Genomic DNA, 25267 nt, shown 5'->3' on the forward strand with positions numbered 1-25267 from the left:
CCTTAGCTTAGAAAATCTAGTCATTGAAAATGATGGGAAATCTCTCTTCTCTGTGCATAGTACTATATGGATTTAACAGCACTATATTAATGATCATATTAACAATCAAACACTAGATGTTGTAATTGAGGGTTGACTGAATTAAGAAGTTTTTTCCTATATTTATATAATAAGAAGCACACATGAAGCTCAAATATAGGTCCTTTGACTCCCCCAATTTTGTTCTCTATGCTAACTTTAAGAACATTTCTTGGAGCCACAAAAATAAAGCCACAAATAAAGTATATGTTTTTAAGTTTTATGAGTGATAGAAAACAACAGCTTAAAAAAAAATAGGCTTTAAAATCCCAAAGAGAAAGCAAATATCCATCTGGAAGGAATGCTTATATTTCAATTTAGATTTCTGGTAAATTTCTATTTTTGATATAATCTCAAATTCATGGAAATTTGCAAGAATATATTAGGAACTTACTTTATTCTTCAGATTCAGCATTTTTAAAATCAAAATTCTCTAATTTATTCACAAAGAAAGATATACTCAATGGAAAAAAGGATTTATTGTAATACTTAGAGTATTACATGATTTTTTTGTGTTTGTGAATAAGGGTAAATTCTAACACTCATCCCCACACACATATACACAAATTGAAAAAATATGTACAAAGTATTTATAGTGGTTTCTACATAGTGGTATGATTATTAGTAATTTTAATTTCTTTCTTTTTTTTGGTTATTTATATTTTCTAATTTTTCCTCAGTGGACATATTATTTATGTAATAAATAAAAATAGAAGTCACATTATAAAATAAAATAAAATCACATTTCTCTCTCCCCTCCTCCTCTCCTCTCCTTTAACCTTAGTGTCTTGATATCTCTAATATCAAGCCTATTTCTGCAGAGTGCAGAGCTCAAGGCCAGTATCCACTAGAAGCCAGGATTAACACAGAATGCTAAGCTTATTCACAGTAACTTTTGAACATGGAAAAGTCAGACTTTGTTCAAAAACAAAGGGAACATTTTTTCAAATATTTTTTTAGCTGTTGATGAACCTTTATTTTATTGATTTATATGTGGTGCTGAGGATCAAACTCAGTGCCTATCCATGCTGGGCAAGTGCTCTACCACTGAGCTACAACCCCAGTTCAAAGGGAACATTTTTTGAATGACAGAATATTTATTGAGCAAAGTGCTATAGCTATATTCATAATAAATTCTGAATAATATTCTGTCAGAAAAAAATACATAGATTCAAATGCAATACTATAAGATGCACTTGGAACTTCTATCAACTGAAAATGTTTGGGGTATAAGCAAGACCATATGCATGCCAGAAAGAAACAGGTCATAACACATAAAATTGGGTAACTGATTTGCAGCAGTTTTCCATGGCTAAATATACTACTTATCATTTGAAGTTTTGAGAAGCAAGTGCATTGGTCTGAGCCAAAACACAGTCTCCATTTGCTTAGTTTTGGAAAATAACATGGACCTTTTTTTCATAATTACAGTTTCAAACAGTGGTAGCTGACACACCAAATGTACAGAATTTTGAATTTCATTCAAAATAAAGTCAAAGTTAAGGTCACATCATTGTCCTCAAAGTCAGACTTTGTTCAAGAATCAACTAGAAGAAGGATGATTAAGGAAGAAACAGAACATTTTCTTCCAAGTGTTATTGACTTTGCATTGATTGATGTTTTAGCTCTGTCCACTCTCTGATATTGAAAAGAGGATAAGCAAAGGAATTATTTTGAGTACACTCATTTTTAATTTCAGTTCAATATTGGCTTGGAATAAAGTAAATAGTGAAATAATGGTAAAGACAAGAGGGTTAGCAGATATATTTTTAAATAGTATCAGAGGGACTTTCCGAAACAGCACAAAGGGAACACATTTTATGTGGTTGGAGTCAGTCTTCATTGAAAATATTCTTGCAATTTCTGATTTTTAAGATGATACTATGCATAGTTTTAAGATCTTTTGGGGGGGGAAGATAAACTTTTTGAATAGCAATAGTGGCAGAAAAGAAAGTTGTCTTCAGCCATAATACCCTAAAAAGACACAGAATATTCACATTCCTCTTTTCATGGTATACAAACACAAGCCCCTTAAAAAATGATTCACTAAAAACTATACCTGTGTTTGGCTTTAGCTGGTTTTACCCAGGTTCCCCCAAATTTTCTGTTTATAGTAGACTCTCATATATATTTGGAATGAATAAATAACAAAATATATATAAAAATAAATATAACTTAATTTATAAAAATGATACAAATGAATATCAATTAATGTCTAACAAATTATAACTGTGTTGAACCTCAACATATTTTGACATACACATATGAAGATAAATGCTAATCTAATATTTGTTGAGTTGTATTAAGTTGTACTGACTATTAAACAATTGAATCCCAGGTGAACTGTTTTATGTGTGAGTGCGCGCGCACACACACACACACACGTATTCAAATGTAGGTACCATTTTATCTGCACAGAGAAAGTGTTTGGATATTACTGGTCAGAAAAGTTTTCACTTAGTTATCTTGGAAAGTAGTTGATTTTTAAATAGCATATGATAAATATATGAATATCATTAGTTACAGAATTCTCCAAGAATGGACATTTGATAGGAAGTTCATTTCAAGTGGCCACATGTCCAAATTATTTTAAGACTAGAAATATCATTTTATTTTTAATCATGACAGTTTGTTTTGGAAATTAAGTTAGATATTCATTCAAGATATATAGGAGTACCTACTAGAAAAATTTGGAGAGGCTGTGAAAAGCCACCTAAAACCAAAGTGTATGCATTGAATGTTGTATTAGTTAGCATTTTGCCTCTGTGTGAAATACCTGAGAAAAACAATTTAGTAGAGGGTAGATTTATTTTGGCTTATGGTTGCAGAGTTTTCATTCCACAGTTGCCTGGCTCCAGCTCAGAGCACCATGGCAGTAGTACCTGGTGGAGAAAAGACGCTGAACTCATGGCAGCCAAGAAGTACAGTGAGAGAGAGAGCGGTCGGGGGAGGGGCTAGAGACAAACCTCCCAGGGCAAACTCCCAGTGATCCTCTTCCTCCAATCATTTCATAAGTTCCACCTCTGAGCATTGCTGCATTGGTGGCCAAGCCTTCAACACATAAAACTTGTTGGGCATTCCAGATCAGACCATAATAAAGGTTTAGGAGTTATGTAGTCTGAAGTAAGTAGTAAAAATAAATATGAATGGTTTAAAACTCAATATTTCACTTTTTTAAAATTAAATTTAGGATTTCCAAAACAGAATTACTTATAATACTCTTGCAAAAGTAGTTATTCTGTTTCCCAGGGCCTGGCGTTTTGACTCAGTGGTAGTGCACTTGCCTGGCATTTGTGAGGCACAGGGTTTGATTCTCAGCACTGCATATAAATAAATAAAATAAAGGTCTATAAACAACTAAAAATACTAAAAAATGTTTCCTTACTATACATGCCAACAAGTAGTAGTACATAGATCATAATACAAAAATCTGCATGCATAACCAAACTGAAACTAATACTGTTAGTTTTGAAACTGATAATCTCACATTTTTAAAATAACTTCCTATTAATATGACTTTTGAATTTGAATTGAATCATGCATAAAGGCAATGATTTTATAAAAAGTATAGAAGATTTTATGTTGCTATTTATCTTGATATATACACCATACCAACATAATTAGACAACAAGAGTCAGAATTTTTATGAGACAAAGGGAAACACAGAAAGTGCTCTACTGTTTTTTTTTAAATTATGGTGTTCTACAGCACCTCAAGAATGATTTCCAATCTTAACTCTGCCCCCTACTACTTGTGTGACCTTGGATAAAAATGTAAATGCATGTAATACTTCTGTGCTGCAGTTTTCAATCGTATAAGTTTTTTGGGGAGGACTAAATAAATGTATATGAATTACTTAGACAAGCACCACATAATAAGCACTTAATAAATATTAATGTTTTAATGGAAGGAAGGCCAAATTGTAAATACGAGAAAACCCATAGTCCAACTAAGTTTCATCATTAAAGAAGAATGAATAAAAACAAATAAGCTGGAGCTGAAATTCGAAATGTTAACAACGTAAGCAAAATAAAGGCAGTATGAGGAATGAAGTATCAAGTTGAACAACAAATTATTAGATTGATGATATAAATTGAAATTAATCCAAGCATTGGCACATCAAGACAATAATTGAAATTGCCAGTATAGGAAAATATAATTAGGAATCAAAGAGAAAACACAAAACATTGCATCAGAAATTAGGAAGGAAATAAAATTATTGATAATGATGGAGATTAGTTGATATCAATTTCCACACTTTTGTCTTTCTCGTCTGGTAAACTTAGATTCAATGTCCAGAGACCAAAACAAGTGGGAAGATTCAAAGTCATATAGTTTGAAACATGGTTTCTTTTACATGCTTCTGAGCTAATAACAATGGAAGCAGCTAGCTGAATCTCAGGTATGGGTAAATAAGATCACAGAGAGATGGGAAGTAGGAAACAAATGTTAGGTACCTGGGAAGTTGTTTCTGTCCTTAGAAATGTGACAACATTTGGAATATAAAGTGGAACTTCTCAATTTTTGCAAGTTTTTATGTACTGACATACATTTATGTAGTTACTATGTTCTCTCCTACTTCTGAATAAGTATTACTTTTGAAAATCCTGCTTCAAAAACAGTAAATAAATAAAATCAGAAAAAAAATTGATTCAGTTGAATAAAGGAAATTGAAGGCATATGATTGGTCCAAAGACTTAGGGAAGAGTTACCACAAATCTAGGAGATGGATATAATGACAATTTTTATTTTTTTAAAGATTTTTTTTAGTTGTATATGGACGCAATACCTTTATATATAAGCAATACCTTTATTTTATTTGTTTATTTTTGTTTGGTGCTTGGGAATTGAACCCAGTGCCTCACACATGCTAAGCAAGCTCTCTACCACTGAGCTACAGCCCCAGCCCATAATTAGGATACTATTTCATAGTCATTTGCATTGTGTATTTTTTCCAGCACCCAGGAGAGTGCTTGACACTTTGTAATTAATGAATATATTTTTGCTAAATGATTGAGGCTTTTCTTATCTAGGCAGGCCAAGCAACTCTTCCATCTCATCCCATAATAGCCCTGTAGTGAATATAATCTTATGGCAGAAATGAGGCAAAGAGACTTCCTCATTTCTAATGCTTTTTAAGATGGTTGCCCTACTTAATTTATTAAATATGCCAGCTCTAGTCTTTTGCATTCGGTAGTAGTTCCCAGGCATATATATGCCAATAGAATTATCAGTTGACTGGAACTTTATTTACCAGACACTTTCCACCGCAGGAAACTCTAGCCATAGTAGCTAGTGACAAGTGTCATCTTCTTGGGATATTATAGGCAACAATAATGACAGCACTAATAGCTCACAGTTACCAGTGCACCCACCGGTATCTAAAGTAGCAATTTCAAACCAAGTGTGACACTATTAAGGACTTTACAGTCATACTGATATTACCACTAGTAGTGCACAATTTCAAGTTCATTCAAGCACACATAATCTTGTCAGTTTCTACTGAGATTACTAGACATGATTTGCTGCCAAATATTAAAATGTACATTTAATGGTTGGCAAAATATGAGGGAAGCATCTTGGTTAATTTTATTTATCATTTATCTTTTTTATTTTTTATTACTTTTATTTTTATTTATTCTTTTTATATATACATGACAGTAGAGTGTATTTTGACACATTGTACATACACGGAGTATAATTTATTCTAATTAGGATGCTTTACATGTTTTACATGTTGTGGAGTTTTACTGGTGGTGTATTCACATATGAACATAGTAAACTTAAGTCTGATTCATTCTACTGTCTTTCCTATGCCCATCATCCCTCCCTTCCCTTCATTTGACTTTGTCTAATCCAATGAGCTTCTGTTCTCCCCTCCACCATTCTTATTTTGAGTTAGCATTCACATATCACAGAGAATATTCAGTATTTATTTTGGGGGGGGGGGGTGGCTTATTTCACTTAGCATGACAGTCTTCACTTCCATTCATTTACCTGCAAATGCTATAAACTCATTATTCCTTATAGTTGAGTAATATTCCATCAAGTATATATTTATAACATTTTCTTTATCCATTTATCTGTTGAAAGGCACCTAGATTGATTCGATAGCATAGCTGTTTTGAACTGAGCTGTTATAAACATTGATGTGGCTCTATCACTGAAGTTATGCTGTTTTTAAATGATTTGGGTATATACCAAGGGGTGACATAACTGGGTCAAATGGTTGTTCCATTCCAAGTTTTCTGAGGAATCTCCATACTGCTTGCACCAATTTGCAGTCATACCAGCAATATGTAGGGGGAAGTACCTTTTTTTCCCCACAACCTCGCCAACATTTATTGTTACTCATGTTCTTATTCATGTTCTTTCTTTCTTTATTTATTTTGGTACCAAGGATTGAACTCAAGGGCACTTGACCACTGAGTCACATTCCCAGCCCTATTTTGTATTTTACTTAGTGACAGGGTCTCACCAAGTTTCTTAGTACTTTGCTTCTGTGGAGGCTGGCTTTGAACTCAAAATCCCCCTGCCTCAGCCTCCTGAGCTACTGGGATTACAGGCATGCACTGCCATGCCCGGTGTTACTTGTATTCTTGATAGTTGCCATTCTGAATGGAGTGAGATGGAATTTCAGTGTACTTTTTAATTTGCATTTCTCTAATTGCTAAAGATGTTGAACATCTTTTTATATATTTTTTCAGCATTCTATTTTTTGCTCTGTGAAATGCCTGTTCAGTTCCTTTGCCCATTTATTGATTGGGTTATCTGGTTTGTTTGGCATTAAGTTTTTTGAGTGTGTGTGTGTGTGTGTGTGTGTGTGTGTGTGTGTGTGTGTGTGTGTAGATAGATAGATGGATATACAGATGTCTATCTATCCTGGAGAAGATTAATGCTCTCTCTGAGGTGCATGTGGTAAAGACTTTTCCCACTCTGTAGGTTCTCTCCTTATGTTATTGACTATTTCCTTTGCCACGAAGATGCTTTTTAGTTTGATACTATCCCATTTATTGATTCTTGATGTTATTTCTTGTACTTTAGGAGATTTTTGAGGAAGTTGGTTCTTAGCTGACATGATGAAGAGCTGAGTTTACATTTACCTGTAGTAGGCTTCAGGTCTCTGGTCTAATTCCTAGGTCCTTGATCCACTTTGAGTTGAGTTTTGTACATGGTAAGAGATAAGGGTTTAGTTTCATGTTGTTCCATATGGTTTCCAGTTCTCCAAGCACCATTTGTTGAAGAGGCTATCTTTTCTCCAATGTATGCTTTTGGCACTTTTGTCTAATATGAGATAACTGTATTTATGTGGGTTTGTCTTTGTGTACTCTATTCTGTACCATTGGTCTACATGTCTATTTTGGTGCCAATACCATGTCATTTTATTACTATAATTCTATATTATAATTTAAGGTCTGGTATTGTGATGCCTCCATATCACTTTTCTCCTGAGGATTGCTTTGTCTATTCTGGGCCTTTTATTTTTCCAAATGAATTTCATGACTGATCTTTCTATTTCTATGAGAAATGCCATTCGAATTAATAGAAATTATAATAAATCTGTATAGCACTTTTGATAGTGTGGCCATTTTGTCAATATTAATTCTGACTATCCAAGAACATGGGACATATTTCCATATTCTAAGGTCTTCTTTAATTTCTACATTGAAATTTAATTTCTACAATGAAAATTACAGAACAATAAAGAAAGTAAGTGAAGAAGATCTTGGTGTATTTTAAATGCCAGGAACTTAACAACCAGGTAGATCTGGTTGGAGATTTGTAGAAAAAAAGTTTTTTCAAGTCCTCTGTGTTACTTTGTAGAAAAAAGTTTTTTCAAGTCCTCTGTGTTACTTCTAGATATTTGGCCTTAGTGAACTTATTTTTTTCTGTCGGAACTCCTCACCTAAACACATTCCTGAAAAAATAAAAATAGTATCTTGGGATGCAGTAGGACATAGTGGTTAAAAGCATTGCTCTATGTTCTGCTTCTGTTCAAGATGTGGGAAATTGAATAAGCACATTTACTCCATAATGAAGAGAAAAATCCAAATAAAGTACAAAATTATAATTTTTCTTGTAGCCCATTCGAGACCTGAGGTTGCAGGGCCATCAGGGTACCTATTCTTCTCCAAGGAGAGATGGAATACACAAACTCTTTCACCTAAGACAGAGCACCAGAGAAGTATAAAACTTTCACATGAGTGGGCAATAAGGAATCAGTAACACTTTGAACCAATTGTTAATGTCCAAGTGTATGTTGTTGTGACAGTAACAAAGCCGCTGGAGAAACAGACACAAGATGAATTAACATCAGCTTACAGGTTCCTTTCTATGGTCCTCCAGATTTGCTCAAGAAAAAGACTAGAAGCAGGTCAGGAACCCAGAGATAGCTTCCCTTGCTGGTGCATAAAAGATTTGAAAATTATCATTACTGTTTGGACACTCTGTCAAAAGTCTTCAATTCCCCAAAGGGCAGCATATGTTGTCACTCCTATGGCACAGGTAAAGGCCAACTGTTACTAGAAAAAGGATAGATGAGGAAAATCCCTTTATTTCTAGAAGGAAGGCAAGGCCAATAAAGGCTGCAGAATTATATAACAATCCTTTAGAATTCTCCTCCAAATGATGTGGAATCTATTTCCTACCAAAAGTTCATAATAAATATATAATAAAATTTGACTCAGTGTCAGAGTACATGATATGTTTAAAGTGCTACCAGCTCTGTTTTGAAGAGATAATTATCACCAGTAACTGTGACTACCTGAGAGCAGACTGTGTACCAGTAAGATGTAACACCTTATTGAAAATATTCTCTACTATGCCACTAATCCAAAAATGGCAAAGGGGAGCAATAGTTCAGAATAAATAGAAAGAGTCCATGTTAAAAATTAAAATAGGAAAAGAAGCAAAGTAAGGGAGGGTGCAGAAGAAGGAATAGTGAGAAAAGAAAAAAAATAGTATATGTCCCATTTTAAAAACAATATAAGATTGGATATAAGATTGGATTAAAGTTTGTGATAACAAATAATGGGACAATCAATACAGAAGATAATAAAATACAAGTGAAATTAAAACCTAATATTAAAAAGATTACAATATTTTTGGCTCTAGTGCCTCCAGAAAGGCTTTGCTCCATCCACCTCTGGCATGATCATGGGCTGCTCTAATAGTTCCCTGGTACCCTGGGTTGCAATGTGCCCTCTTGTGGCTGAGGGGAAAGGTTCTGGGGCATCTCTGACCCATGGCTAAACCAATTCTGGGCACCCTACCTACTGTTCTCTTCACACTGCTGGCAGCAACAGAACTGTTTCCATCTTAAAATTAAGAAACCTTGGGCATAATTCAACAAACATAAGAGGATTTTTAACTGTAGAAAGAAGGCAGAACACATAGGGACACAGGAATTAGGTAACTAGTGGAAGTTAGTTCCCTGGGTTTTCTTGTTGGCGTTTAAATATGTTAGAAAGGATGCTGCAGAAGTTTTCAATGTAGAACCACCAATAGGCACAGACAAAAATATCTCCAAGTAAAGCCTGTTTGTCTTAACCAAAATACCAGAGAAAGAAGGACCCAAGACAGCAGAAATACTTTGGATACATCCATCCTATTCCCAACAAACATCAATGGAATAGTTTCCTCCAAAATATCCACAAATATGCATAGTTTGTAGGACCAAAAATAAAACCCATCCTGCACTTACCCTTGGATCTATCGGAAACAGTAGTTTTTTGTCTTGCTTTAGGCATCACCAAAATTCTTGATGAGATGATCTTTGGTCTCCTGGTTGGCAAAAGTAGTTGATGGAGGTAGGTGATGCTACACTTCCCCCAGTGAGTGGAATGCTGATCTTGACTTGCCAAGGGGAAATACCAGCATCATCAATAGCATTTAAAGGCACCCTGTTCTTTTAAACCCATATGGCAGCAAGGAAATGTAATGAGAGTAGAATTATTCACCACTGTACCTCACCCACACTATTTGGTGTCAGTGAGTCTTAACAGATAGCTGAGCTTCTACTACCATTGGATATCTATGAGATTTATGAAGAAGTTCAAATCAGGACTTGTTAGTGTTTCACTTTCTAAGTACCCCTGAAATGAGTATGATCCATTAGACAGGCAAACTGCTACACCTGTCCAGATTAACCAAGCAGAACGAGGTGTTAAGAGATAGGGTTGGTTTGTTCTACAAGTATCCCTTCCCCTGGTATCAGCTGATCCCAAACAGGATCTGAGTTTACACTCTTACTGAGTAGCCACAAAACAGTATGAGTAAACTCTCTCCCCTTACTTCTCCCTGAGAAGAATAAGATGTAGTGGGGATCTATACTCTTACTTGGAGTCAAGGTGATGGTGTTAATTGGTGCTTCATTTTTATTTTTGCTGAGAAGATAAGTATCAGCAGAGCTGAGTAGAGAGCTGAGCCTCCACCCCACCTGTGTGCAATAAGTCAGACACTAATTTGATCAGGGTGGTATGGGTAGGGCCCCTGGAATAATAAGATGAATCATAAGAAAACTGATACAAATTTTAAATCACGAATCACAAAAATACAATAAACAGCAATTGTTAATTTTCTTTTTAAAAAATCAACAACAAATAGATGACTAAAATGTAAATTATAGAACTAGAAGACTGTAGAATAAAAGAAAACTGGATTAATGAGCTTATACATAGTGAAGAAGACAAGAAAAGAACCAATCAACTTGAGGAAAGATCAATAGGGTTTCCCCAATCTGAACAGAAAAATAAATAAATTAGCAACCTATGTAATAATAACAAGTTAACTTCCATATCCTCACTTGCTCAGAAGAAAATTAAAGAAAAAGTCAGACTGAAAAAGTATTTTAGGAAATAATAACATAAGTCTAATTACATATACAGAAAGACCCAAACCTGTAGATTCAGGATCTAGAGAGAAGTCTAAATTAAAAAGCAAAATTACATCTAACACAGATCATAATTTATCTTTGCAAATGTATAGACAAAAATTCCTGAAGTATGTTGGCATATGATTCTAGGAACCTTGTGTAATAAAGATATAATAATCAAGAGAGGGATTAGATTTCAGAGGATGATTCTCTGCTTACGTAAAGAGCCTGAGTGGCAAGAGATGGCAGGACTGTTTGTGGTTATTTCAGTTTGAAGTGATTGGCTAGGAATTCCTTAATCATCAAGTATGATAGCTATCCTCTGACTGATTTTTCCAAGGAATGTTGAAACCAGAGAAAAAATCCCTAAGCTGTTCAGTATATAATGTCTGTAGAATTTCCTCTAGTTTTGATTTTTGAAAATATCAAGTAAATCTGACAAAGGAATTCAAAGGTTTAAATTACCCACATACACCAATACAGGCTAATCATATTGTTAATATTCATAAATTGTTTAGTATGGTACCAAGACTGATGTGTGTTGCAGAACCCTTTGGAATAGGTATGGAAGAAAACTTTAAGGATAAATTATTTACCAGAACCAGTGTTATACAAGGTTATGGAGGAGATGATTTTACATAGTTTGGAGGTGGTTCTCATGTGGTTGAGTATCATTGAAATGACTGAATGCATATATTATAGGGGCAAAGATGGATGCAGTAATAGAATGGAGAATTGTTAAGTAAAAGCAGACCACAGCCACAAAATCTACATGTAATCCCTTAATGGTACATCCCAAAAGCCAAATATTAGAATCCCAAATCCAGCATTTTTTACATAGGAGCGACATTGAGCACCCAAAAGCCAAAAGGGATTATAACAACATACTAGAGGAAGAAAATGTTATATGAAGAAACATATAGCAATCCTTTGTTTAATACCAATATTTAAAGTATTATTTAACAACAGAAAATTCATCGGGATCTAGGAGAAAATACCAGTTAATGGTATGTGGGTAGAAAGAAAATACAAAAAAATATTGTAAGAGGTCTTAAAAATTCAGATAATCTGCTCTTTAAAACAGAGATCCTAAAATCCAATTAAGGAAATTCTGGATTAAATAAGAAATGATTCATTTTCTTATGCCTTTCCAATAAGATTAAGGGATGGAAGAAAGAAAAAGCAATTATAAAATGGTTCTGTATTTATGTACACCTGTCTTCAAATTTATCCAAGTCTTACTGTGCAAGTGTCTCCAATGAGAAAGAAAGAGAAATGGGCTAGAAATATGAGTGGAAATTTTTACAAAGGGGATTTGTAGATGGAAAACAAGCATATAAAAACATGTTCAACTATATCAACCATAGGAGAAATTCAAATCAAAATGCTAATTGTATATCATTATACATGCACCAGAATAACTTAAATATAAAGTGATAGCACTAAATTCTAGTGAGAATGCAGAGAAATTATATCCCTTGTAGATTGCTGGTGGGAATTTAAAATGGTACAACCAACTGGAAAGTCATATGAAAATTTCTCACACAACTAAACAATACATTTATCAGATGACCTAAAAATTGTATTCTTGGGTATTATTCCAGAAAGTTGGAAGATCACATTCACACTCAAAATTTATACAGGAATGCCATATCATCTTTATTTTAATCTTCTAAAATTAGAAACAACAAAGATATCTATGATAATTAATTTATGTGTCAACTTGTTTGGGTTAATGAATACTTAGAAACCTGGGAATACTTCTGTGTGTGTCTATGAACACGTTTCTAGAGGAGACTGACATGTTAGTTAACTGAGTGAAGAAAATCAGCCATTAATGTAGGTGGGCACCATTCTACTGGCTAGGTCCTTGAATAGAATGAGAGGGACGTTATTATTCCTATGTGTGGTTATGTTTGTGCAATTAATCTCCATCACGTAAAAACCAGAGAAATGAAAAGTTGTGCTCCATTTGTGTAAAAAATAAAATAAATTTTTAAAAATGGAGAGAAAAGGATTCCCATATCTTTTCAGGAATAGCAACACTTCTTCTCCTGACCTTCAACATCAGTACTCCAGACTTTCTGGCTTTGGGACTCTAGGACTCATACTAGCACCCTCAGGGTTGATAGGCCTTAAGTTTCAGACTGAGAATTAATGATACCTTTGACTTCTCTGGTTCTGAAATTTTCAAACTTAGACTGAGCAATGATAATTGCATCCCAGGGTCTACAGCTTTCAAATAGCCTATTTTAGGACATCTTAGTGCTTATAGCTGCCTAAGTCAATTCCTTTAATAGATCTCTTATTATTTCTGCCTCCCTTCTTGCCTGACTGATTATCTATCTATCTTCTATCTATCAACCTGACTTTATACTTTTGTTTTGTTTTTCTAGAGAATTGTGGCTACATAGTGTTCTTTAATAAATTAATGATTTATCAAACCAAATGGATTAATCAATGAATGATTGAAGCAAACAAAAAAAAACTATTATTACACACAAATTGATTAGATCACAGGCGATTTATTCTGAGTGAAAAAGAAAGATACAAAATGGTTCCAAACCGAGTTATTCCATTTATGTAACATTTTTTTCTAATGAAAAAAAATCATAAAAATCATAAAGAATAAATTACTTGATTTCAGGGATGGAGAAGTGACTAGAGGTGACTATGGTTATATATATATGTAGCAAAAGTGTTCCTTGGATGGAACTGTTCTGCATGTTGACTATAGTAATAGTTACAGAAAATGCTACACATGAGAAAATTCCACAGAACCAAACACAAATACATATAAAAATTTGTTAATGTAAACCTGGTGAAATATTAGTAAGTTAAATGAATTGTGTCAATATCAATTTCCTAATGAAAAAGTAATATATTTGTGGAAGACATAACCATTGGGGCAACTTGAGTGAAAGGAATAAGGTAACTAATTGGTGGAGATTCAATTTAATGCTACTTAAAATCATAATATATGCAAATCTTGTAATGTAGATGTACTCAATAATATTGATGACTCTCAATTTTCACTGAGTGAAAGAACCATACAAAAGTACAAATTGTGATTCCATTTATATAAAACTCTAGAAAATATAAACTAATCTACAGATCCAGAAAGCTGATCAGTGCTTGTATGGCAATGGACAGGGCTTGGGGAAGTGGTTTGAGAAAACTGTTTAGGTAATGATAATATTCTTTTTTTTTTTTTTTTTTTAATAATGGTGATGGTTTTACAGGTGAAATGTTAAATCTAATTTATTATTTTATGTGTAATTTATTACATGTAATTTATTACATGTCAATTATATCTAAATAAAGATGTTCAAAATAAAAACAGTCATATCCTAGGAGCAAAATATGATGAAAAATATTGTTAACCATTTGCATAAATGACATATTAAACTCTAAGTGGCCAATGTTTTTAAATGCTCACTCTTCAATAGAAGAATAATAATCATGAATTTAAACAAGAAGTAATAATGGATAGAAAAGCAAAAGGTACAATCTAGTCAACTAATAAATCATCCATATGGTGTTACATTTAATATTTTTTAAATAAACATTGAACAATTAAACAAGAATAAATTTACTTTTAAAGATATAATTCAACTTCATCAAAGTACACGCATAAATCATGTAAGAACTTAAACTCTCATTTGCACTTTGATTTACTGATTTAAGCATGAGCACAAATAAACTCTTCATGAAATGACAGCACATAAGAAATTAATTTCTTTTATATTATTGCTTTTATTTTACAATCACCGTGCTATCAATGTTTATTTAGAAACAGCTGTTTAAGTGCTAGAATACATGTGTCATACAAGACCACAGAATAGTGGCCTGAAATGAACTGCAAGCCATACTAGATCCTGAGGAACTTACTTTAGAAAGGAAAGCAGTAACTTAATTACATGATATCTAAGGTTAATAGTATAACAAGAATTTCTCCACATTAATTCCCTCACATAATATATCTGATAATTAATGTACAAGTGCTAATAATGTCCTTTTTGTACCTTATATATACACATTTAAAACTTATTAGCAGGGCTGGGGTTGTGGCTCAGTGATAGCGCACTCGCCTAGCACGTGAGGCACTAAGTTCAATCCTCCGCACCACATAAAATTCAATAAATAAAATGAAGGCTTTGTGTCCAACTATAACTTAAAAAAAAACTTACTGACTGCAGGCATCTTTTAGAAATTAAAACAATAAAAGATTTTTGAGGGGTGAGAAGAATTTTCTAAGAGGCTAGATGAAAAAAAGTGTATATATTTCATGACTCCATTTTTATAAACCTCTAGAAAATGGAAACTGATAGTGGCCACAAGCAAGACAGTAGTTACCTGGAGATGGGGGTACAGGGAGGGGTAGGAGGGAGATATTGCCAAGAAGCATGCTGTAGTTTGAATATGGTTTGGTCCCCAGTATATTTGGTATTGAAAGGTTGGAAGACAACTTTAAGAGGTGGGGCCTAGTGGGAGATGATCACCCCTTTAATAATCACCCCTCTGAAGATACTAATGCTCATCATGCTGATTGTAGGACTGAATTTGTTTCCATGAGAGAAGAGATGTTATAAAGGAGCAATTTTGACCCTTTCCTACTCTGTTTCTCTCTTTCCATGTGATTTACCTCTCACATACACACACACATACTTCCTTCATCATGTGAAGCCATCAGCCCATGTTATGACATAGCAGGAAGGCCCTCATCAGAGGCCAACTAGGTGAGGCTGCCCAATCTCAGACTTTCAGCTTCCAAAATTGTGAAATCTTTTTTTAAAAAATAATGTACCCATCCTCAGGTATTTTACTATCACAAAAGGGACTAACAGCATTTGGAAATTTTAAGGAATGATGGATATATTCACTCTTATAATTGTGATTAGTATGTGTGTGTGTGATAAAACATACGAACTTTAAAAAAATAGTTGTAGGTGGACCCAATACCTTTATTTTATTTAATTATTATGTGATGCTGAGGATCAAACCCAGTGCCTCACAGATGCCAGACAAGTGCTCTACCACTGAGCCACAACCCCAGCCCACATACAAACTTTTTAATCACGTACAGGTTCTTGTGCTTCAATTATAGTTCCATAAATTAAGCATGAAACTCTTTTCATGGATGAAAACAACTTTGAAAAAGATAAAGCTTAAAGATATTTGTAGGAGGAGCCATGTTGCTTAAAACTTCTCCATGAACAATGAATGCTCCATTTTCTTGCCAGCACATGAGGCAGACCACTCCCAATGGCTTACTCTACCCCAAATTTCTTAAGTGGGCTGATTGGTTCTGGATTTGTTCTTTCAATCACCATTACTTTCCTAGGGATGATAGAGTGAGTTCTTTAGCCCTTCTGAGAGCCATTAGTTGCTTACATAATAGGGTATGGAGTAACAAACACCACTATGAGGTCAGTGTTCCTCAGGTGACTCCTTGTATATTTTTTGAGATACTGCCACTCACATGCCTCACCTTATACAGTTTCTGGAAATCTACATACTAAAGCCATACACAAATAGGGAGAAACATGAAGTCCTTTTCGCCTTGCCTGTGGGATCAAGTATAAAGAGGAAGTTTGTCTTCAGTCCTCAGTCCTCACTTTGTCTTTATCCTTCAATGTGTGGATAACAATTTATCTTTTGAACTCCAACTCCACAGATCCCACATCTCTCCCTTCTCAAACACCTACTTCTACCTTTTATTTGTTCCCACTCCAGCATCAGAGGCTCACAGAGATACACATCTTTTCACATCAGATTGATTTTATTTTCACCACCATTAATGTTAGTAACCTGTGGTAAAATTGAGCCATTTCTTAGCTGCCAGACCTCTGGACACTCTGCAGATTATTCTGAGGTCTCTGGCCCCACTCAATTACTTGCTGTCCAGATCATCACTTGAAATGCTGGAGGTTTCTGGGGTATTTTCCATTTCTGGCTCTCTATTCAGTTTTTCATTTAGCCGATGATAATGACCAAAGAGTATTGTTCCTTTAGTTTTCTTAGATTTTTTCAGAGATGTGGAAGGCTTTTCTGAGTCTCTTTTGCTTGAATTATTTTGAAGTGTTTTTTTACCCTTATTGGTGGACTTTAGTATCTGTAAGGACAACAGAGAGGCCATAAGGGCATTGGTTTGGGAAAAGAAGATAGGATATACATGTGAAGTAGGGGTTTGTGCCAGATGAAAAATAAATAGGAGTCTTAGGTCGTGGGGAATGAATGCAGAAAGGAGAAGCTTGGGTTGGGTTATCTTACCTTGCTGCCTCTTCCGCATCTGGAGTGATGATAGGAAGTCTTCATATTCTTTCTTTCTTTCATCGATGATGTTGACTGGGCCATATCTGCATTAGGCTTCTGTGATTTCTTGGTTGCCTTAGCCATACTGAAGCCTCCCAGTGGTCTTCTGAAGAGCTGTAAGGATCCTAGGCATATATGTCCTCCCAAGACAATGAAGGGCCACACCCTTCAGCCTTCATTGGCCAGCAAGTTACTCCCCAGCCAATGAGGACTAAGGAGGAGGTTAGACCTCACAAAGCACTCTCTCTGACACTTCTGTACATGATGAGGCTAGGGAGGTTGCTAGGGAAACCAGGCTATAGCTTAGATATTGCAAATCAACACTCTTGGCACTTCTGGGATGTGGGGGAGAGGAGATGCTAGGAAGGCAAAAATGATCTGGTTGGGCAAAGGAGACTTTTCTTTAATATACCTGAAAGAGCCACCCCACCCTAATTCTTATATAGTGTTCAATAGTGGTAGTACAGGTGGTAGAGATCTTCCTCTACCAAAGTATTCCCCAAAGCTACTCCTACAAACTCATTCTGCTATCTTTCCCTTAGCCATTAGTTAGTATTTTGGATAATGTACCTAAAATCCATCCAAAAGTAATATGGTTATATTTTTCTTTAATTATCAGAAGATATGTGAATAATGCTACAAACAAGACATATTCCCATTAATGGATATCAATATACTTACTGCATTTGGCATTAAAGGCTGCCAATTTTTAAAATTGTTTTCTTCCAGGCCTTCAACTTATAGGAAAGGAATAAAATTAACTACCCACTGATGAAAATTGCATTTTATCCTTATTTTTATTCTATTTTTGGAGCCTGGTCACATTATCATCATTGAGTTTTGCAAGATTCCTTCTCTTTTATTCAAATTTTTCTTTCTTCTTAGAATCTAGCACTAGTTCCCTTCTCAACAATAGAATTATTATTTTATATTTGAATTCTGTCCTTGTATATGGCCTTGTTAAATGTATGTTTGAATGTACCATAACTGGTTTCTGTGTTTTGTAGCAGCATAGTCAGGTTCTAATGAAGGTTGGTTTCCGGGTTACGTCTTCATATGCTTTCTTTGGTGGATGCATACAGAAGGAGAGATTTAGGGGTCTTCCTCTTTTAATAAGGGCATTAATCTGAGACACAGCCCTCATGACCAAATTTAATTATCTCCTATCTCCAATTACCATCACATTAATGATAAGGGTATTAACATGTGAATTTTGGGAGGCACATTCAGTCCAAAGCAATAATTTTACTAAATATTGCCACATTGTTTTCTAGAATATATCAGTCCACCTTCCCAACAGATTTGTACTTTATGTTTCCCTACACAATCATCAATTTTTTATTTAGAATGCAGCTTCTCATAGGATCTCAGTGATCTTAACCAATTGATGTTTATACCCTTGTGTAATCCAGTTCAGTTGAATGGCATGAGTATGGGCTGTATCTAGAGATTTGCTTCTAATAGCTAAAATCCTACAAAAGTAATGGAATGCCATTAACATCATCAATTTTATCTTTGCTAGAACACTTTCTTGGTAGCAATCTCTCTTGCACATGTGCTTTCTCATTTTTATTAAAACATATTATGAAATGCTCAATAAAGAGGCCCACATTTTAAGGAATACCTTAGGAGGAACTGAGTCCTCAGCAAAATAAACTGCAGAGCACTGAATCCAAATAACAGCTACTTGATTTAATTAGGAAGAGGATCCTTCCCAGTTGAGCCTTGGGATAATTCACCCTTATAAAACAGACCCAGAGCTAGAGGACAACCAATCTGAACCCAGATTCTTGACTCATAGAAACTATGAGATAATTTCTTATTAATAATATTTCTCAGTTCTACAAATATCTCAGGGGTTCCCTCACATGTGAAATCTAGAAAAGAAAAGCCTAAAGGTAGCTGTCGGTTGTGATTTTCGATATGTACCCAAGTGGACCTGCTAATAGTTTATTCCTGAAATGTCCTTAACATATGAAAGAGCTGAATTCACCTTTCATCTGTGAAAGGAGAATGAATCAGAAGGGACTGAATGAATTTAACAAATTCCTGTCACATGCTGGGGAGAAGTGACTGAGGAACCAAAAGGGGGCTATATATGTTCAAAATTAAGCTAGAATGAAGAAGAGTCTTCATTCTGACTGGAGTGAAATGATATCTTAGAGTAGTTTTGATTGCATTTTCTGATTGCTAGAGATGATGAGCATTTTTTCATATATTTGTTGATTGTTTATCCTCTTCTTAAAAGCAGCATACTACAGGGTCATAGCCACATCAATGTTTATAGCAGCACAATTCTCAATAGCTAAACAGTGGACCCAGCGTAGATGCCCTTCAGTGGATGAATGGATAAAAAAAAAATGTGTCATATATACACAATGGGATATTACTCAGCACTAAAAGAGAATAAAATCATGGCAGAGTTGAGGTCTTGTTTTTGTGGCACAACAAACATGAAGATATTTGATTGCTTCCTTTGGAAAGGCAAATTGCACATAGTTGCCCCTCTGGAATCTGCATAGAGGTACAAAGCAAAGCAGTTGCCAGCGGTACTGTTCTTTTCCTGTACACTGAAACAGTCCTGGTATATTAAAGAAAATGAATTTTCATCATTAACTTGGTAGAACTTAATGAGTATCATATAATTATCTGAGTGCTTACAAAATGAGTACTTTGTCAGCTAAGCTGAGATCGGTGTCCATTATGCAGTTTTATACAGTAACATTGAGACAGCATTACTGTGCTATGTGCAGAAGATCTCAGATATATGCATAGAACTTACCTACATATATGTTTTTTTGAGGGATGGAGGGAGGAAAGTGGGAAGAGAGGGGGAGGGGCAGGGGCTGTGAGGGAGGGGAAGGGAGAGGGAGAGAGAGAGAGAGAGAGAGAGAGAGAGCGAGAGAGAGAGAGAGAGAGAGAGAGAGAGAGAGAGAGAATCCAAGAAAAACCTGGAAAAATAAACTTCATAAGAGAGAATGGCTAAACCAAACAAACAAAAATCAAAGGAAAACAACCCACAGAATGTCGGTAGTTATATAAGTTAGCTAGGTTGCAGAATGTTCCTTTATTGGGCTGCAGCTCATATTTTTACATCATTAGATTCTTGTTATCCATTCTGACCAGAATGTCATTGAAGTACTGTTCTTCAATGCTCAGTACATTATATTGGTATATTTGACATCTCATTATTGGTGATTTTAACTTTTATCACCTGAGTAAGATGGAGTTTATTGAAGTTTTCCATTATAAAGATACTGTTTTGATTTTTTTCACCAATAAAGGTCCAAAGGAAGTAATATCAGACTATGTTAATACTTCAATTTTAGTTGCATTTTTGACAGAGCATCCATTGACGATTTCTGACAGCATAGATTTTAACTTGTATTGATATTTTGTTTTACAAAATATTTTTCCTATTTTTCTCACTGCTTCTTCATTTTTAGGTTATAAGTATAATATAATAAGCAGCTTTCCCATCAATGACATTTATTTATTTGCTTACTTATTCAATATGAATATTGATATTAATAAATAAGCAAATGGACTCATAGATTCTTATATATTGGTTATATCTCGTTATTGTTACTATTTGCTTGATGTTCATATAGTACCACCAGCTTGGCTGTAGGGAGTACTTTAGTTATCAGTACTTTTTTCATCTCACATAACTTACCCTTCTTTGATCATTTCCATATTGGCAAGAACTTTTAGAAAATATCAAGAACATGGATAAAATGAATGTATGAAGGGCCTTTCCAACTTAAATTAAGAACAAAGAAAAATTGAATGTAATATACATACATAGGTTGAATCTTAATCAAGATTTGTTTTTTTTTTTTTTTTTTTTTTTTTTTTTTTTTTGCTAAGGGATGAATTTTAAATATTTAACAAAATGTTAATAATTGTAGAATTTTATTAATATTAATGTACTTGTGTTTTCAATCATACTGTACTTATATAAGGACATGTCCTGGTTCACAACATACAGATACTAGTATACTAATTGTAATGAGACAGCCTACCTGTGACTCAACATTTAGTGACCATAAAGAAGATATGGACATACTATGTACTATTTTTTAAGCTTTTATATAAATGTGAATTTATATAACAACAGCAACAACAATAATTACAACAACAATAATTATAACAAAACATAAGTTCTGAGGTACCGGGTCTGGTTGAAAGCCAGAGATACACATGGATATGTACCTCCATAGGCAAATATGGTCCCTCAGAACAGGAACATGCACAACTTTCAAAGTGATTGGTTCTGGGCTAGATTATAACTGTAGAGCACAACCACCTTGATACACAAGAAATTTTGTTTTAGTGTTTATTTATTTACTGACTTGGCTTATTATTTACTTACTAGTTTTGTTATATACAAGGTTTTGAGAAATAAAAATAAGATAAAATATAAACTCTATTTCTGCTTAGGAAAAACCAAAACTGAATAGTAAAAATTGTTTTGTTTTGTTTTTGATACTGAGGATTGAACTCGGGGATACTCAACCACTGAACCACATCCCCAGCCCTATTTTGTATTTTAGTTAGAGATAGGCTCTTACTGGGTTGCTCAATGCCTCACCATTGCTGAGGCTGGCTTTGAACTCACCATCCGCATGCTTCAGCATCTCAAGCCATTGGGCTTACAGGGGTGTGCAACCTAACAAAATTTTAATGCTTATCTTAGAGCTACCATAGATAAATTTCTTAATAGTTCTTAATTTCAAATTCTGCATAATGTGTTAAGAGGTAATATTTTTTCTTCTTCATGAGAAATATAAATTTAAGACAGAATGGTCTAGGTTCTGTTATAATAATGAGACAAATAACACTTCGTAAATGAAAGTCATATATGATCAAATATTAAGCAAATAAAATAAAAGATTGAAATAAAATTTAATAAATTTATTTTACTTTTAATTTAAAAATCTTGAGCATAATTGTATTCCTGAATATCTTTGTTTCCCCAAACTTGTATATTTCTTAGAATAGTTACTTTTGCTAGACAATATTTGATGTATGATATTATAAATGTCTTTAACACAGACAGTTTGCCAAAAATATAGATCACTTGGCAACTGTTCCATTTGTTGTAACTATCAAAAATGACATTTTTTGACACTTAAAAATTATTCTACCTCATTTAGAATGATGCAAAGGCATTCAATCTTGAAGTTGAAAGCCATACATGTAATTAGTATACAAAGTGGATCCCACTTATCCTCAGCTTTAGAACCAGAGTTAAATTATGTCAATTGTTAAGAGTCTAGGTCATTAAGAAGGATGTTTTTTCCTCTAACACACAATCTGAGATATAAAAGTTCCCATGGTTAGTATATAAGACATTTGCAAATCCTATAAATTCAGACTTAAAATATTTTTCTGCAGATGTGATTTATATATTTAATCAAGCCTGGGGGTAGAATATCTATATCTTAGATTATATTTCAAATGGGATGTGATGAAGATATGTATTATATGGTCAATTCGTATTGTTAGCATAATGAATTCCTCAGAGTACTTCTCAAAAGAGTATAATTTTAAAATAGATTGTATCACCTGTTAAGAATAAAGCAATTAGGGTTGCTTTTCTTACCAAGAATTTAATAGTTAGCCAAGTATATATATAGGACAACCATCAGACTGGAATAAAATTTAAGATAGAACACACATAGTAGCCTCTAAATTTGACATTTATGAATGATTCATCAGGGTAAATAAAATTAAAATAATATGACCTTCCATTAACTGCTATAAGATCATACAAGAGTAAATAGTGTTCTATAGCAATACAAAATTGACTTGAATGCAATATAAAACTTGAATGAAGGGGCTTGTGGCTCAGTGGTAGAGTGCTTGTCTAGCAAGTGTAAGGCTCTGGGTTTAATTCTCAGCACCACATATAAATAAATGAATAAAATAGAGGTACATCAACAACTAAAATATAAACCGAAAAAATCATTGCAATATATAAAATTATTTTGAAACCTATGGTACTGCTGATAACACACTGTAGGCCACACACTGCATTGGGTTGAGCTCTAAGTTGTAGGCATGAACCCTGTGATAAATACTAAAACATATTTTATGTTATGAATGGTACAAAAAAGATGACTCTTTGTGTCCTATAAATTAAGAAAATAAGGCAATGGTCATGAGTAAAAGGAAATGAATACTTGGACTTCAACATAAGCACAGGGTTCTGTATCACTGACAGTCTACCTAAAAGAAAGAATTACAGAATGTTACTGGTGTTCAATGAGGTTTCCATAAGATACTTAAAGAAGGATTTGGAAGGCTTTGTGAGGGCTATTAGAGACATGGATCACTTCTGTTGCCTCAAAAGGAAAGTCGGGGTCATTTGGCCAAATAAAGAAATCCTTCCAAATCTTTTTTTTTTTTTCCAGTTGTAAAGGGACACAATACCATTATTTTTAATTAATTATTTACTTTATGTGGTACTGAGGATCAAACCCAGTGCCCCACAGGAGGTGCATGCAAGTGCTCCAACACAGAGCCACAATCCCAGCCCCTCCAAACATATTTTTACCCTGTGGAACACTATTAATTGGGAATATCTCTACAAATGGAAAAAATAAAGTGTAAAAATAAATCACTCTGCACATAGACTTTTCTGACCATGAATACTGCCTTTTCCACACATCAAAATATATTTTATGCAAAACACCAGCCAAAAAAAGAATTCATGTCATTAAATGAGATTAAATGAGATTTGATAGTTAAACATAATATGCAAAATACATTAAAATTATAAAAATATAAGAGTAAAAACTGAAGTGAAAAACAGTGGATAAAGAAATTTGCCAAAAAAAAAAAAAAAAAAAAAGATTGCTGAGAGCTTGATGATATATGCAAACCTCAAGGTAGAGCTGTTAAGCATCAGAAAGAGAGGGGTGTGGGTTGGCAGATATCGAGAAGAAACCGCAAGAGAAAATTAAGTTATCACATTGTAAACAATGAAAACAGAAGTACTGAAAACGGTAAAAGCATAGAGTACCTGCTACAGAGTGCTATGAAAACAAACACAAAGTAAAATGAGTTTTAAGAAATTATTAAATATATATATATATATATATATATATATATATATATATATATATATACAGAGAGAGAGAGAGAGAGAGAGAGACAGACATCTGCACAAAGCTTGATAGTTCTTTGAATACATACATACATATATATATATATATATGTGTATATATATATATATATATATATATATATATATATATATATATATATATATATATATATATAAATGTAGTTACTGGAAAGGACAAAATAGCAAATTGAACAGAGGAAAAACAACAACAACAAATCAAAACTAAAGGAAATCTGAAACTACAGGGAAAAAGGGATACTGTTTTCAGGATATATTGCCAAAAAAGTGAAGAAGGTTTGGGTCACTCTGAATTATTTCATAATAAAAAATGAACTTCCAAGATACACAAACTTTAAAGTTTAGTCATAAACATGTAGCAATCAACAAGAAAAAATGAAGATTAGTTCAAAATTCCCCATAAGTATACAAAACTAAAAAAAAAAACAAAAAACACTCACTTCCTGTGAGGAAACTAACTTTTTTTTTTTACTCCGACTGTCATTTACTTATGAATAAACCTTTATATATTTTTCATTGATAAACACAAAGAGAACTTATTCTTGGATGTCCTTAAAGACACTACTGGATGACAGGCTATCATGAGTTGCTGTACTTCAGTCACATTCTCAGGGTCCATTTCTAATTCTTTTTCTCTTTCTACTTATACCACATTCCTTACTTCAGTGAAGTCCATAAGGGTTATGATTATCTTCTTCCAAAGTCCTGTTAATGTTGATATTTTTACCTCATCCTATGAGTCACTAATAATAAGATCTAGAATGTGAATTGTTTCTAGAATCTTTTCAATTTACTTGGCCCAGATCCATCAGAAAAATCACTATGGCTGCTACAGCATTACAAAATGT

At 33.8% G+C, this 25267-nt stretch overlaps 1 protein-coding gene across 1 annotated transcript; it reads right to left on the reverse strand.

The window, feature by feature from the left end:
* Positions 1–16844: 16844 nt before the first annotated feature.
* On the reverse strand, positions 16845–17350 carry LOC139703551 (uncharacterized protein CXorf51A-like). Its single transcript, XM_071607054.1, has 2 exons — positions 17225–17350; positions 16845–17066 (listed from the first exon to the last, which is right to left on the reverse strand). The coding sequence occupies exons 1-2, from the start codon at positions 17348–17350 to the stop codon at positions 16845–16847; spliced, it is 348 nt and encodes a 115-aa protein (XP_071463155.1).
* Between the last annotated feature and the right edge of the window lie 7917 nt (positions 17351–25267).

The sequence above is a fragment of the Marmota flaviventris genome, chromosome Y, assembly GCF_047511675.1.
Source record: "Marmota flaviventris isolate mMarFla1 chromosome Y, mMarFla1.hap1, whole genome shotgun sequence".
Taxonomy (NCBI): Eukaryota; Metazoa; Chordata; class Mammalia; order Rodentia; family Sciuridae; genus Marmota; species Marmota flaviventris.